Source organism: Phragmites australis, chromosome 3, assembly GCF_958298935.1.
Source record: "Phragmites australis chromosome 3, lpPhrAust1.1, whole genome shotgun sequence".
Lineage (NCBI taxonomy): Eukaryota > Viridiplantae > Streptophyta > Magnoliopsida > Poales > Poaceae > Phragmites > Phragmites australis.
The window spans coordinates 21294444-21310132 of NC_084923.1; the positions used below are offsets into that span (position 1 = coordinate 21294444).

At 46.3% G+C, this 15689-nt stretch overlaps 1 protein-coding gene across 1 annotated transcript; it reads left to right on the forward strand.

Annotated features, from left to right (window-relative positions):
- The first annotated feature begins 6038 nt into the window (after positions 1 to 6038).
- Positions 6039 to 8921, forward strand: LOC133912611 (probable trehalose-phosphate phosphatase 9). The gene is made up of 9 exons (XM_062355443.1): positions 6039 to 6412; positions 6534 to 6674; positions 6782 to 6853; positions 7355 to 7471; positions 7657 to 7710; positions 7802 to 7903; positions 8009 to 8156; positions 8258 to 8328; positions 8456 to 8921. Exons 1-9 carry the CDS (start codon positions 6176 to 6178, stop codon positions 8588 to 8590), a joined length of 1077 nt encoding a protein of 358 aa, XP_062211427.1. The 5' UTR covers positions 6039 to 6175; the 3' UTR covers positions 8591 to 8921.
- Positions 8922 to 15689: the final 6768 nt, after the last annotated feature.

Below are 15689 nucleotides of genomic sequence, written 5' to 3' on the forward strand. Positions count from 1 at the left end.
CGAATTTTTGTAAAATTGACAATTCATCCCCTCTAGGCGACATCATTGTCCTTTCAACGTGGCCGTCCTCCTTGACGAGCGACCCCAAGAGCCCGTCCTGTCATCCAACACGCCCGTGGCGTCAGCGCCGAGGCCCAAGAGATGTGTCTACGGCGACTCTCCTTCCCGGTCTCGATGTACCACTAGAGGGGAAGCAAAGGGCGTCGGTCGAGCATTTTGAGCAGCAACGACCGAGCACTTCAGCGGTGGGATCCAGAGCAATGGTGGCGGTCGAGCGATGGGATCCAGCGCGGCTGGATCTAGAGTGGCGGTGGTGGTCAAGCGGCGGGTTCCAGTGCGGCGAGATCCAGAGCGGCGGCGACGGCCGAGCAAAGCACAGTTACCGAGCATGTGTGGTGGCGAAGGCCACAACATTGTATTGTTGTGCAGGAGCATGGGCACTGCTTCGGCTTCCTCTCCAGCGGCATCGGTGCCTCACGGGAGTGATGGTGGGAATGGTATCCGAGCCGGCTCAATTCCGAGCTAGCTTAGATGGTGCTCCTGCCGTTGCCAATTTTCTCTTTTTTATTCACCAAAAATAACAACAGTATTGGATAGACAATCAGTACTGATACTAGCTGAGTATCAATATCTATTAAAGACTATCAGTTGAAAAACCAATAATAAAACTATTTTTCAACCCGTACTCTTATATTTTTTTAAAGTAATATGTGGAGGCTCGTTCGGGTTCAGCTAACCAAACATACGGTAACACTCCACATGGGGTTGAATAATGCACCACACAAACACAAGTCTAAAGTTCTGACACTCGGACTTGTATGCATATGTGTGCAATTATGCATGCAGACAATTAAACTAGAGGGAACGTCAAGCTGTCATATTATGCACGCCTGGAAGATTCTATGTACCGTCAAAGTCAAAGTTCAGGTCTAAGAGTGTGTCTATATATAAGTTGATCAAACGGTGTCTACAGATTTTTCTGGTTCCTTCTTTTAAAAATAAATTTAATCTTATATTGATTGTTTTTCATATCTAGACAGTTGATATTTATTTTTTATATATTCTAAAAATATATTTAATTTTTTATTTATTTTTCTTTCATATTCAGACGTTTAATATTTACTTTACATATATTGCTATATATTGAATTGATTTCACGTGTTGACACGTGTCATTACTAGTGTGTGTATATATATATGTATATATATATATGTATAAACAAGTCTATACTCTTAGAAATACATTTCTAATTTGATCCATAGTTGATCATGCTATAACTAAAATATATACTACTTCTTTATCTATATATTTTTTAAAATATATATTTTTATAAGTGAAATATATAGAGAGAATGTGCTCTAGAAACTGTGACTTTGATGGTACATAGAATCTTTCAAAGTGGGTGCATTTGAATAATGCACGCCCCAGGCAGCCTAGCTAGATGCATGGTGCCTTTGAAACTTCTACGTGCATGAAGTTTACAGCGTTCGAGACTCTGGATCCGATCTCCCCTCTCTGGAGAAGCAACTAAAAGAGGTATCCATCTTAATTCTTATGGAGCAAGCATGACGTTGAATAACCTGGCCTGCCACGTCAGCAACTAATTCAGTCACACGAGGCATCTGTAATAAATTCCTCCGGTGAAAAAAATGGCAAACTGCTGAATTGCTAGCTAAAGCTATATGTAACTCGAATCCTGCTGGAGGGGCAAACTTCTTTTTTTTAGAAGAAAGGGGACTTTGAGTGGTGCCATGTCCATGCATGAAAGGCGAAACAGCCCACGGATACACAAGAGCTTTCCAATGGGCGTTAGTTACCGTAGGCAACTCACATTTCCTCTTAAGACACGAATTAACTTTTCCTCAAAAGAAAAGAAAAGAGATGCATTAAATTAACTCAAACCTTGAGGAACAATAGAGCACTGCAAAATTTGCTTCAAGCTTACTTTCGGAAGAAGCAACAGTAGTGCCATGCATGTTCCAAATTCAGCGACTGAAGAAGTAACCGCCTGTTGATGTGGCGGGATTCCACCTGGTAGTCTACTTGTTTGGGATGGTACGTGTGTGCATCTTCTTTGTAACTGCAAAACAACACCTTTTATTGACAAAATTAATATGGTTTTATGCAGAAAGAATTTACATTTGATTGCATGCACTAACAATTTCTCACTCGTCGGCCGAATTTTAGTGAACAAATTCGAAGTTGACTATGAAACCTATCATGTGATTCATTTGCAGATAAATGCTTTCCTTTCCAACGACTTAATTTCCTTCGGAATTTCATTCAGTGTTAATTCAGTGTTGAGCAGGCTGGTGATGTTTCTACTATCTTTTTTTAAGCGACTAGAGGAATTCTAAAGAAATTAGATTATTATCGCTCGCGTTTCTTTTGGCAATATGATGGGCATAAGAAGAAGTATAGATTTCAGAAGTTGCGAGTTCTTTGCACACCTAATTCAAGAGGGTATGAGAATCCTCTACTTAGAAGTGCAAAATAAATATCTGCTTAGCAAGTGGCTGTTCAAATTACTAAATGAAGAAGGAATGTGGAAACCCATTCTGAAAATAAATATCTAGCCAATAAAATGATTGGGCAAGTGGAGCATAAGTTGGGGACTCTCAGTTTTGGACTGGTCTAATGTCGGTTAAATAAGATTTCTTAATGCTAGGTTCCTTTAAATTGCAAAATGGTTTTCAGATAAGGTTTTAGAGGATATTTAGTTAGACCTATCTTCATTAAAGCAATAATACCCTACCTTATATTATATTACTTATAAGAAGAATGTTACTATAAAGGAGGTTTTCAGAATCATATCTTTAAGCATTGCTTTCTGAAGAGCACTGACAGAGGATAAGTTATTAGCCTTGAATGATATGATCTTTAAACTTGTTTTCATTAGCCTTAATGATAATCATGACAAGTTTCAATGGTCGTACATCAACATGGAAGATTTTCAGTTTATTATATGTATAGAGCATTGATTAACGAATATGTCATTCCGGTAAATGGGCACATTTGGAAGCTAAAACTTCCTCTTAAAATTAATTTACTCTTATGGTTTCTTTTTAATGGTAAGATTCTAACTAAAGACAATTTAGCAAAACGATGGTGGGAAGGTAATACCAGATGTTGTTATGGTAGCAGTAATGAAACAATACAACATCTATTTTTTAACTAATATTTTGCTAAGTTTCTTTGGCGGGTGGTACAAGTTTCTTTCGGCATTAATCCTCCTTCTAGTGTCTCTAATATATTTGCTGGCTGGCTTAATGGGTTAAGTTAAAAATGTAAGCACCACACTTTGGTTGGAGTGAGTACTCTTTGTTGGGTATTATGATTAAATCGTAATGATATGGTCTTTGACAAAGCAATAGCTCAAACTTTTATGCAGATTCTTTTCAGGGCACACACTGGATTCGCTTCTAGTCCTTGTTACAGAAGTTAGAGGAGCGACCTCTTATAAAAGATACATGCTGATGTTTAAAGACCGTAGTGATGGAGGTCTACGCCAGACATAGGTGACCATTTAGTAATCGACTTTCTGCTTGATATGGCTTCTAAGTCTGTTCACGGAATACTCATATCGATGCGTGTGTTGATTTTTAATGTATCACTCGGAATGCCGAGTTATGTGTTGAACTTTATAATAATGGACAATTGCGTGCATAGCAATATGCAGAGATCGAAATTAAAACTATTCCTTTATCTCAAAAAATACCAAGCCAAATTTTAGCATTGCCCACACAATTTGGCTCCCATTTGGCCTGCCCGCAAAATTTGGCACCAGCCAGTGCAAGCAGAGACCATAGGTGGCAGCATGTGATTGGTTGGCTTAAATGCTTAACTTTTGGAATTAGTAAACTTCAAAAACACTATATTTGCTAAATCTTACATCGGATTTGGAAACCGTTTGCATTTTTGTATTTCTCATAATTAAATCTACCATTTAGGACCTATATTGACTATATTTAATATAAAAATTATTAATCTTACATCGGATTTGGAAACCGTTTGCATTTTTGTATTTCTCATAATTAAATCTACCATTTAGGACCTATATTGACTATATTTAATATAAAAATTTATTAATAACATGTGGGTCTTACCTATCATACTCACAAGTTTAGAAAATTTGGCTTGTTCACCATCCGAACACAACTTTTAACCTTAATTTTGACTCTGCTCTATTTTTTATTTGATCACAAACAAAATATTATTTTTTAGACTTTTCCTAACTTTGGCCATGACCGATATTTGGTCAGTCCATCTACGGTTGACAACCAAACAGCAAAAATTTCAATCGGGTGATGGAGGAGAAATGAGAGCCAAAGGAGACAGGAGAGTAGAGTGCGTTTGATTGAAGGACAAGAATAGATGGGATATGGTAATTCTTGTTCTTTAATATATTTATCTAAGTTATTTGTTTAGTTAGGTGGATAGAATGAGTCAGTTTTCTATCTGTTAGAGGGATGAGAATGGATAGGATGAGATGGGAATAATTAACTAAATTATATCTCTTAATTTTAAATAATAATAGTTAATTATACACTAATCAATACACAATAACCCTTAGCAATGCTAATCGTATTATAGTAGTTACTAATTAAAAATAAAATATACTAATTACCATTAATCGTACTCTAATCAACACATCAATAGTGTACTAATAAACACACTAATACTTAACAACCATAATCTCATAATAATAAATACTAATTAGCAATAAACAAACTAATTATCACTAATTATTTTACTAATAATTATGATTAACCAAAGTGGATGACCTCATCCAGTCAAAATGAATGAATCACTCTATCTAAGTAAATTTAAAGGATATTTTTCAAAAATCAGATGATACCGTCCACCCATCCTTCAACCAAATGCCGACGATTCAATCTAAAACATATTTATAAACCGAACGGTTACTGACCAAATTTAAAATATTTAACAAGATGATAAAATTTAACTAATTTTTATCGTATTCCAATAAATTACTGTACAGTTCCTGTGGTTAGCACCGCCGAGCGAGTTTCGGACGTACTTTGGTCCCATCAACCAACTGCACCGTACGAACATGCGGATGTGGTGGGTCCTATCCACGTCGACGCGGTGCCCCACAGCCCACTCACCTCCGCGGCGAACACGTGCACACAAAACCGAGCCGGCGGGGCCTACGGCGGCGGGCGCGTCCGAGCTGGCGCCTCTTCGTGCACGCGTTGGCGCGGGGAAGACGACAGCACAACCGTGACCAGATCCGACGTGTACTGGCACACCGCCCTGGGGCCCACGGGAATTCCCGTTCGTTAAAGAGCTCGAGTCGTAAACGTTGACCCGATCAAGTGCTCACTGGTTCTTTTCTCTTTTTTTTGTTTAGTTTTTGAGACCTGCTGCTCACTGGTGCTTACTTTTTCTTCCAAGACAACATGCATCACACCTCATGCTTCTCAAACAATTATAATGAAAAAATTGTAACTCACATTATTCTATTAAGTAATTCTTGTATTATCACAATACATTTTCCATGTCGCATATTTTTATTTTCCTTATCTAATTCTCCACTTATTTCTTGGTCATGTACACGAGCTATTAGTGATTTTCCCACTTTTTTGTCACTACTCTGGAGACTTGGCAAAAATGCCCAGAAGTCCCTGAATATCTAGAATTCATAACAAACTAATAGACAGGGACGATATAGTTTTTTTTTTAACTAAAGTGCTTGCTACCCTATGGATGCATATGCATGTCCACCCAAAAAGGAGAACCCAATTATGCAAACAAAAAAAAAAGAATACATATCGAAATAAAACCAGCAAAACCCATCCATGAACCGAAAAAGAAACTTCCCCCACATAGACCTCTTCTTTTTTTTTGCCTAATTTCCTGAGGTGCATATTACTCAACAACAAAGGGAGTTGGAAAATTCAAAATTCCCATAGGTTTTAAAAAGAAAAAAAAAACACACCAAAAAGGTAGGTCCCCTCTCCCCCTACCTATAAATACCCTCCATGGCCACCCAAACTCCCCACATAAACAAGCTAGAACCATCTCTCCTAGCTCCCTCTCTTCTCCAACCATCAATCGAACCACAATCTCTCCTCCTCTCTCCCGTTTCTTCACATCTCTCCGCTGCCGCTGCTCTTTGCAAGCTTGGCCGATTGATCGATTGCCATTGACCATGACGAAGCACGGCGTTGTGCTTGTCCCCGAGGACGCCGCCGCCGCGACGCGGCATTTCTCGTTCCCGCCGCCGAGGACGGGCGACTCGTGCAGGAAGCTGGCCGCGCAGATCGACATCGGCGCCGCCATGATGGGGTCGTGGCTGGACTCCATGAAGGCCTCCTCGCCGAGGCACAGGCTCATGGCGCCCGTGGCCGCCGCCGGCGCCAGCGACGCGGAGCACGACGAGTGGATGGTACGTATCGGTCACTGGCTGACCAACACAGAGTTTTTTTTTCTTCTTCTATTGCTTTCGTTAAGCTCATGGACTGGCGCTAAAACAAGCAAGTGGCTTCTTTCGTTGTGCGCGCGCGCAGGAGCGGCACCCGTCGGCATTGGGCCGGTTCGAGGCGCTGGCGGCGGCGGCGAAGGGGAAGCAGATCGCGGTGTTCCTGGACTACGACGGCACGCTGTCCCCGATCGTGGAGGACCCCGACTGCGCCGTCATGACCGACGAGGTGAGCCGACCTGAGCCTGCTCCTTCCCCCGATACGAAAGGAACTCTGCTTCATGTTTTCTTGGACTTGGACTTGGACTTGGACTGACGGACGACACGTGTGCGCAGATGAGAGACGCGGTGCGCGGCGTCGCGGAGCATTTCCCGACGGCGATCGTGAGCGGCCGGTGCCGGGACAAGGTACATTAATTCGCCCTCTCTTCTCGAACCTCGACGCATGCTCTGTTCTCCTCCTCCCCTCGCTGAAAAGCAACCAAGAAAAGAAAAGAAAAAACTTGCCTTGGTTCCTTGGCTTTTCTTGCACTCTCACCACCACACGAGCGGTAGGCAAGGTATACAAATACGTTTTACCTTTGAAAATCGTTTGGCAGCAGCAATTACGGGAACCACATGGTAATCGGTGAAATTAGACAGAAACCAATCTAATGTCGTCAGATTTTTAAAAAATTTAAATTTGATCGGTGGCTGCTTGATTTATAGATACGATTCAGAATGAATGGTCTAATAACCGTGATAATTAAATGGTTACCGATGATATTTGGGACGTGACGGTAGGTCGCCCCTGCTCACGGGGCAGGCGGACCTAGAAGCTCCTCCACTTGGCGGGCCTTTTCTTTCCCCTTTCCCTGTACTTGTTGGTGATGGCGATGTGAGCGACGACGACGGTGCTTGTGTGCGCAGGTGTTCGGCTTCGTGGGGCTGGCGGAGCTGTACTACGCCGGGAGCCACGGGATGGACATCAGAGGCCCCACCGCGGAGCCCAACTCGAGCTCCAACCACCACCTCGCGCCCAGCAAGGTATTACTACATGATTTGTCGCCCATAGACTTTTTCCAAATCTGCATCAGCTTTTCTTCCTGGAAGCAACATGGTTTACCGCGAAAACGACTTATCTGCCACGGTTCGCGTAATCTAACGCGACCTTTCTCCCTCGTCGAGTTCTTTAACTGATGTCTCGGTCTCTGCTTTTGACCATTGATCAGGCCAAGTCGGTGCTGTGCCAGCCTGCGAGCGAGTTCCTGCCGATGATCGAGGAGGTCAGTCAGCGACCGCGGCATTTCCTTCCGGTGCAGCTTCGACCTGCATATCTGTTCGGCATGTTCTGACGAGAATTTCTTTTCCGTCTAGGTTTACGGCGCGCTGGTGGCGAAGGTGGAGTCGATCCCGGGCGCCAAGGTGGAGAACAACAAGTTCTGCCTGTCCGTCCACTTCCGCTGCGTCGACGAGAAGGTATGCAGCAGAAACAGAGCTTCAGAAGAAAAAAAAAAAGAGTTGCTATTCGTTTCAGACATGTCTACCTACCTTGTGCTGAAGCTCAACTTTCCTCCTGGTCAGAGATGGGGCGCGCTGGCAGAGCAGGTGAGGTCCGTGCTCAAGGACTACCCCAGGCTGCGGCTCACCCAGGGGAGGAAGGTGCTGGAGGTCCGCCCCATGATCAAGTGGGACAAGGGCAAGGCCCTCGAGTTCCTGCTCGAGTCGCTGGGTGAGTTACAGCCGTCGTCGCGAATCTCTGAACTCTGAAGAACGTACCGCAGCCACGAATCATGTGCCTGACGAGATGTTCCTCCTATCTGTTCCTTCCAGATTATGCTGAGCGCAGCGACGTTTTCCCGATCTACATCGGCGATGACCGCACGGACGAGGACGCGTTCAAGGTAGGATTGTTACACATAGCGCCATTCTCAGATCGTCGGATCTTGCTTCAAACTTTGAACTATGAAATGTTGCAACTGGGAGCGTGTAGTTTTCTGCCTCTGACGGCTCTATTCTTGTGTCGGCCAGGTGCTGCGCAGCAGGGGACAGGGAGCTGGAATTCTCGTGTCCAAGTTCCCGAAGGAGACCAGCGCGTCCTTCTCCCTCCGCGAGCCAACTGAGGTCAAGGAGTTCCTGCGCAAGCTGGTCGACTCCAACAGCTGATGGTTGAGCAGCAGCCTAAGAAGGATCGAGATCCAAGTGATGACCAACTCTATCTAGAAATTATCTAACTCGGCCGTCCCTAGCTCCCTCTCAACAGCAGAGGAGTTCTTGTATCTCAGCCTAGAAGAACGTAGGATCTAGTATCTCGTGTCCAATCCTTATTGTATCTTCATTTTTTCATTGCTGCTGCTGCTGCTGTTTTCAGTACCATCGATCATTATCTCTAGGCCTCGCCTCGGAAGGCTTCTATTATTGCGCCATTCTCGCGAGGCATTTGTTGGCCCCTTGTATCATGGACAAGTAATGGAATCCGTTTTCCCTGCTCGTTAAACTTCGGATAGTGATTTATCTCGACGACGACAATTTGATGCCTATGTGACATCCAACAGTTGCCTATAAATGCAACATGCATTTGTCAAAAAGCTTTGAGATTTAATAAGAAACTAATGGCAGTGGTTCATCAGAATAACATTAGCATGAACAGTTATTTTTGTCAAAGTACAAGTGAATTGCCTACTTCTCCCTATCAACTTAGACTTTTGAGTGAGTTGGTTAGTGTATAAAGCTCAATAATGTTGCTTCAATAATTTCGCTGGTTCTGTGCTCCCTGAAGAGAAAACTGCATATATTCTAATTCGTTGAGCACTTGCGGGTGCTAGTGGGTATTGATACGGCGAAAACCAGCCAACATCTCCTCGTTTCCTACAGAACATGCATGTGCAATTTTTGTTTGTCTTTGTTGACAGTACTGCATGAATGCAACATGCACTAATTGCTGCTTCTCTTCTCTTGGATTCGACATAAAGTTGCTAGTTTGATGAAGGGGAAAAAAGGTAGAGGCTTGTATGAATTTCCGGAATGAGAACTATCATCAGTAAAGATATTCGATTAAAAAAATCAGCTCTAAGATTAGATTTTTCTCAGTGTTCCGGTTTCACATTGGAAGTTTCTTCTGTGAGAAATTTGTTCAACATGCTAAGAAATATTACAGTGTTCCGGTTTCAGTCAAAAGACGATCGCAAACGAATACGACATGTTTTCAGCTGCGCACTTTCGATTCAACATATCAAGTAAGAGAATAACCACAGCACAGCTTGATCACAATGAGTCGATCATAACTTATAAACGCCTGCATGTTCTTCATTCATGGTGAATGTAACAACATATTTGTTGGTAAAAGAAACTATCTTCTACGAACAAAATACGGCGAGAGTCAAGTCACAAAAATAGCTCAAGCTTGAAGAAGAGACGAAAAAGGAGGAGACGCTAAGATTGTCTGGGCAATCTTAGGGGTGCTGGGCCAACAGGACCCTAACTGAGGTGCCCCTAGTGGAGGTTCGAGCAGCGGTGGTCGGCTTTCACTGGGGTAACACTGCAGTTCATAGTAGATTGCCTACAGTACAGCGCATGTGGAGCACCTCACTCAGATTTTCCAGCGGGGGCTCAGGCTCCGCATCCTGATGCCTCTTCAAGCAGATCGACGCCTTGGCATGATGTCATTGGGTTGACCCTACAGCTGGACGCCATTTCGTAGGAGCCGCCCCCATGCACGGGTGACACCCCACAGGACCCACCGCCAGAGGTGTAATTCTGAGTAGGGTTTGCGTGTATTATATTTTGTTTCTAGTATATTTTTTGGAGGGTTCATGGGAGTATCATGTTGGCCCGACACTCCTGCTTTTATGTATCCTAACTTTTGCCAGCTAATCTTTTAGTGGGGCTATATCTCACTTTTGTCTTGTCTATTTATTTTGCCGATATGTCAACGTGCGTATGTCACAACGCTAATCCTTGAATAGGGCTTACGCGTGCAGGATGGCCGATTTGAGACAACTAGAAGCATCCTAGGTACTTGGATCGTTGCCTTCGGGGAGGGACCCCGAGCATCCAAGCCCTCTGGGTCTATACCACCGGCCTCACGATAGGAGCACTTCGTCCTTCCTCATGGAGGACGAGTCGACCCAGGGGTGGCTATCGATGTTTTGATGAAGGCAGAGCCGGAGGATCCCTCCGCTTCTTCTTTGGAGGCCGGCTCAAGCTTTGTAGGTGTGAATGAGTGGTGGATGATTTTCGAGGCTGCTGGCCCACTGGACTCTCTGACGTTTTGTTCTACCCCTTGGTTTCAATGGATTGGTGCCACCAGACATCCTTGCATATGTAGTGGCTTGAGTTAAGGAGGAGAATGCTGAGGCAGCTGCCGAGGTGTCATAGGAGATGGATTTTACAGCCTTTGACTCATACCCTTCCAAGTGGAATCCTCGACTCCTCGAGTTCGGGGAGATTCTATTTTCAATAGGTCTTCGCACTCGACGTACCCGCTTCATCACGTCATGCGCTGTTATAGGTCTTCTAGCAGACCTGGTGGTTCCAAAGGCTAAGGACGACCATCTTCGTCCCGTCGTACTTCAGGGAGGCACGACGGTTTGGTGCACTTGTTAGGCCTAGATTGATTATGTCATATTGCCAAATACAACTTCCGTATACATGATACCTGAATAATAAAGTAATGTGTTTTTTTTTGTCTCCTCGCCTTTTGCTCACACCTGTACTCCAGGAATTCTCCCCTTCCTTGGCCTCCTCGCACTCAGTGGTTGCTGGCGTTTAGAGGGTGTGATAGTAGGAGTACTTGTAGGTGTGTTAGGTGTGGAGGGTTTAGATTTTGACGATGGTTTGGACCTCGGCATGACCGAGATTGATGCCATCGAGGTGTGGAGGGTTTGGACCTTACACGACCGAGGCTGATATCTTCGAGTTGTGGAGGGTTTTGACCATAATGGAACCGAGGCTGATGCCTTCAAGGTGCCGAGGGTTTGGATCTCGATGCGACAGAGGTTGATACATTTGAGGTGCGGAGGGATTTACGCTCGACGTGATTGGCGGAGGGTTTGGACCTTGACACGCGCGGCAGAGGGTTTGGACCTCGACACGCGTGGCGAAGGGTTTTGGCCTTGATGCCACCAAGATTGATGCCTTTGAGGTGCGAAGGGTTTAGACCTCGATGTGAGTGGCGGGGGGTTTGGACCTCGACGCGCGTGGCAGAGGGCTTTTACCTTGACACACGTGGTGGAGGATTTTGACCTCAACGCGAGTGATTGAGGGTTTAGACCTTGATGCGCGTGGCAGAGGGTTTGGACCTCAATACGCGTGGTGAAGGGTTTGGACCTCGACACTCATGGCGGAGGGCTAGTAGGAGTCTCTTAGTTAGGCCCATATATAGATGGACTCGGGCTCAAGCATCTAGAACCACTGGAGGGCTACCCCTTACAGAGCGAGAGGAAAACACTTGGTCATGGTGGCATACCCACCTCTGTTGGCCTCAATGGCGAGGGCGTGTGCACGAGTGAACTCCTCTAAATCTGAATCACCCTTGGATTTAGGTAGCTTGAGGGTCCGGAACCCGTCTAAGAAGGGTATGACCTGTAGGTCCATCTGAAAGGGAGAGTCGGAGTAGACGAGTGGGGCCTCGCGTCGACGGGCCTAAAGTCCCACTGCCTATTGGTCGACTGTGGATGATGTGTGGTGATGATGCGTCGTGACGATGAGGCCTTCGTTGGCCCCCGGAGCAAAGGCCGGCGCAACATTGGCTGCTATGGATGCCACAACAACCATGCGGATAGATGGTTGTGCCACCCGCAGGGTCGCCTACAGCTCCTCCAACTAGGCCCTGAGAGCCGCTACGTGTTCCTGCTAGTCAACTGCGGCAGCTTCTGCGACCGTGGCCTCAGCCATAGCTCCCTGGGATGCCCCGAAGTCCGCACCTTGTTGCCGTCGTGGAGCCCCTGAACCGGTAGGGTCCCTGTGTCAACCATGGCTAGGGTCACGCTCAGACCGCCACTGGCTCATGGGTTCTCATTTTGGCCAGTGGGAGGGGCTGGCGTAGGCAAAATGTGAGTTTGGGTGCGGCGGTCATGTGGACTTCCACACGGGCATAACCGCGGAATCGGCCGCATGGGCTGCCACCGTGGTAATCTTTTTCGTTGGTGGCATCCTACCACTCCTAGTGTTTCTATATTTATTCTCTCCCTACAGACGGCGTCACTGTTGGTGGAAGAAATTGCCTTCCACGAAAAAATACGGTGAAAGCCAAATCACAAGAATAACTCAAGCTTGTCTAGACAATATTTTTTCTCCTTTTGGTTTGATGGCCAAAGGTATGTATTTATACTAATATTCAGAGTGTGAACATATAAACGTGCTCATAGGAGGTAAGTAGAGGTATATGTCTTATACTATATAACCAGATACGGACTAGCCCAGTAATTATTCATACGTCTGGTAAGTCGGTTGTCCTAGCGACGAGCCATCTATTTCGGTATCGCACTACACCAGTGTGTAAGGCGTCCATCACTTGCGTCAGCGTGTCAGACACCCATCACTTACGCCATTATGTCAGACGACCACCACTACACCAATATTAAATGTTGATCATCTGGGAACAGTCTACAGGCCCCTTCTAATTGATCTTTATGAAGGATCCCAAGACTCCAAGGGGAGCCTGGTGATCTTCGGGTCTGGACTTCCGGAGATAAGAGGACATCAGGATTGTTAATGACGGTTGCCCAACAGCATTGTTCTCCTCCCTGGCCAGCGATTCGTTATCATCTCGGGCACCAGCGCGCGTCTGCCATCTGAGACGAATTCAACAAGGCTGGCCGGCCATGCCTCCGTCGCCATCGCCATTAACGGGAACATGCAGTAGAGGCGCGCAGAAGCGTCGCTCCCGGCGACGTACGTACGTGAGGTCCCGGCCGGGCTCCCGGCCCCCTCTTTCTCTCCCCCGGCGTCGTCGCCATACCGACTCTGAAACGGCACGAAACATGCGTCCCATCGCCCGGGGACGCCGGCGCTGCCCTGAAAACAACAGTGTCTCCTTTTTTTTTCCGGGCGTCATCAACGCCAGGGAATGGGACGGACGAGCTGATATGGTGATGTGAGTGTATGGTCGCAGCAGGTACGCGAACAATGAATACGCCACGTTGCATCGGACGGAGCGCCCATGCTCCGTCGCGATCGGCGTCGATGCCGCGAAAGGAGCGGCCCAGCGCTGTCGAGCGTGTAATGCCAGAGAATCAGAGGCAGAAAGCTAGCTTTATTAGTAATCATCGCAGTGAGTGAAGGATCTTGACAGTCTCCTTCCGGTGATCTATCTTCTTCTGACCGGAAGGTAAATCGTCGTAAGAAAGGAGATGCATTTTCTCTTTTCCTTTTCAAAACTTGGATTCGATATAGGAGAGATCCTTCATTGCTAGCATTATTAGCAGTAATCAGCAATCATACCAACGGAACGGGGATGTATCATGCATGCGTACGAACGAACGGAATCCAGTAAAAAAAATCTACAATCTGCCAACGAGAGGCCATCTTCATGGCCACGTCCGCCTCGCGATTCCAGCACATGCGCATTGATCGAGTAATTCTTCGACCCGTCCTGCCCGGCAATCCATCCATGGCGGCCGGTCGCGGTCATGACGTCACCGCCCAGTGCGTAAGCTCCTCCTCCCGCTCGTACGCAGTACAGGGCAAGGCCACTTATTATGGCAAAGCCATTGGAGCCTCCTAGGTGCATGCAGCTAGCTTGCAGCGAACGAGGACGCACCCTGCCTGCGTGCATTATTGCCGCGGCCGGCGATGCCAAATCCGGCCGGCCGGCCGGCTTCCCTCACCGGTACAAAAACCTCCGCAATTATTGATGCTCCTACAAAGATCGATCCATCGATCTTATAGCGTAGCGATAGATCACGAATAGGGAGGCCAAGGCGCCGTGCCGCTGGTCCAGGGACATAGCCGGCCGCAAGGCGACGCGACGATCGACCGCCTTTACACAGCATGCCCTAGCTGGAGGAAGGGCAGTGACTAGCTGCTGACACAGTGATGGCCGGTAATGGATGCGTCGTCGCATGCATGCATGCGACGAGCAAGTGCAGGCAGGGCAGCAGGGCTAGGGCAGTGGCTGTTCCCGTGCAAGACTGGAGTAGGACGAGTTGGACTCCACTCCACTTGGATCGTGCATGCTATGTGTTGTGTGGGGGACCTTCCATTGTTGCCCTCTTTAGTCTTTAGACGCATGCAAGTGCAAGCCCCAATGGGATCGTCTGCATATGTACACATGTACATGAGTCCAAGAAGAAGCTGTGTAGCCGACACAGATACAATAATGTGCATACGAATTCAATACACGAAAAATCCAGTTCATCAAATAATTCGAATCTCTGACCTGCAGAGAAAAGCAAGCCCGCTTTTTCTGGGGTCGGTGTGATTATCGTCGCAAGGTAGGTACATGCAGATAAAACAAATGACTGGTGCGATCTTAGCGCAGAATCTCTCTTTCCTGGCCCGTTGTGTCACTCGTCCGGGATAAAAATTGCAAAGCAGCCATCACATGCTGGACATGGCGGCCATGCTTCCTCCTCGGTTGCTAAGGCAAGCTGATCGTGTGAGGGGTTTTTAGCAGGCGTGCCACCACTGGCTAGGCTGCCGCGCACGTGATTGGGATGTGGTCCTCGGGTAGTGCGGTGGTGCCGTCCGGCGGCCCGGCCGGCGCAGTGGCCACGCACGGCGGAAAAGGGTCGCGGGTAAAGCGGCTGGGGGGAGAGAGGGGAAAGAAAAGATTTGGCAAGGTGGGGGCCCTTTTAGTTTGGTATGAGCTTCGTTTCGTGCGTGATTGGAACTTATTAGAGATGGCAATAGAACAGCACCTGGAGGGTGCTACCACCCCGTATCCGGATCCGTGTTCAACAAAACTCCCTCTACAATCCCTGTAACCCGCACACTTGTGCAAAATTTCCCGTACCTGGCCCGTGCAGGTAACGCGCACCCGAACGGGTTCCCCATAGCTGGTCACGTCCTTCATCTCTGCTGGTGAATTAGAATATTTAAAAATTAATTAGCTTCAAAAAATTTATAAAATAAATTTATCTTAATTTTTATCTAAATATGCTCTAGATTTATTTATCTAGTATGTCTACTCTATCATTTAAGAGGATTGCAAGCCACCCTAGCAAAATAAATTGCAAGAAAGTAAATACGAAAATATAAATAAAGTAGAGAGATAAACTTGGCATATTAGATTTTTATCCCGTAGTATTGACGGTATGAATGC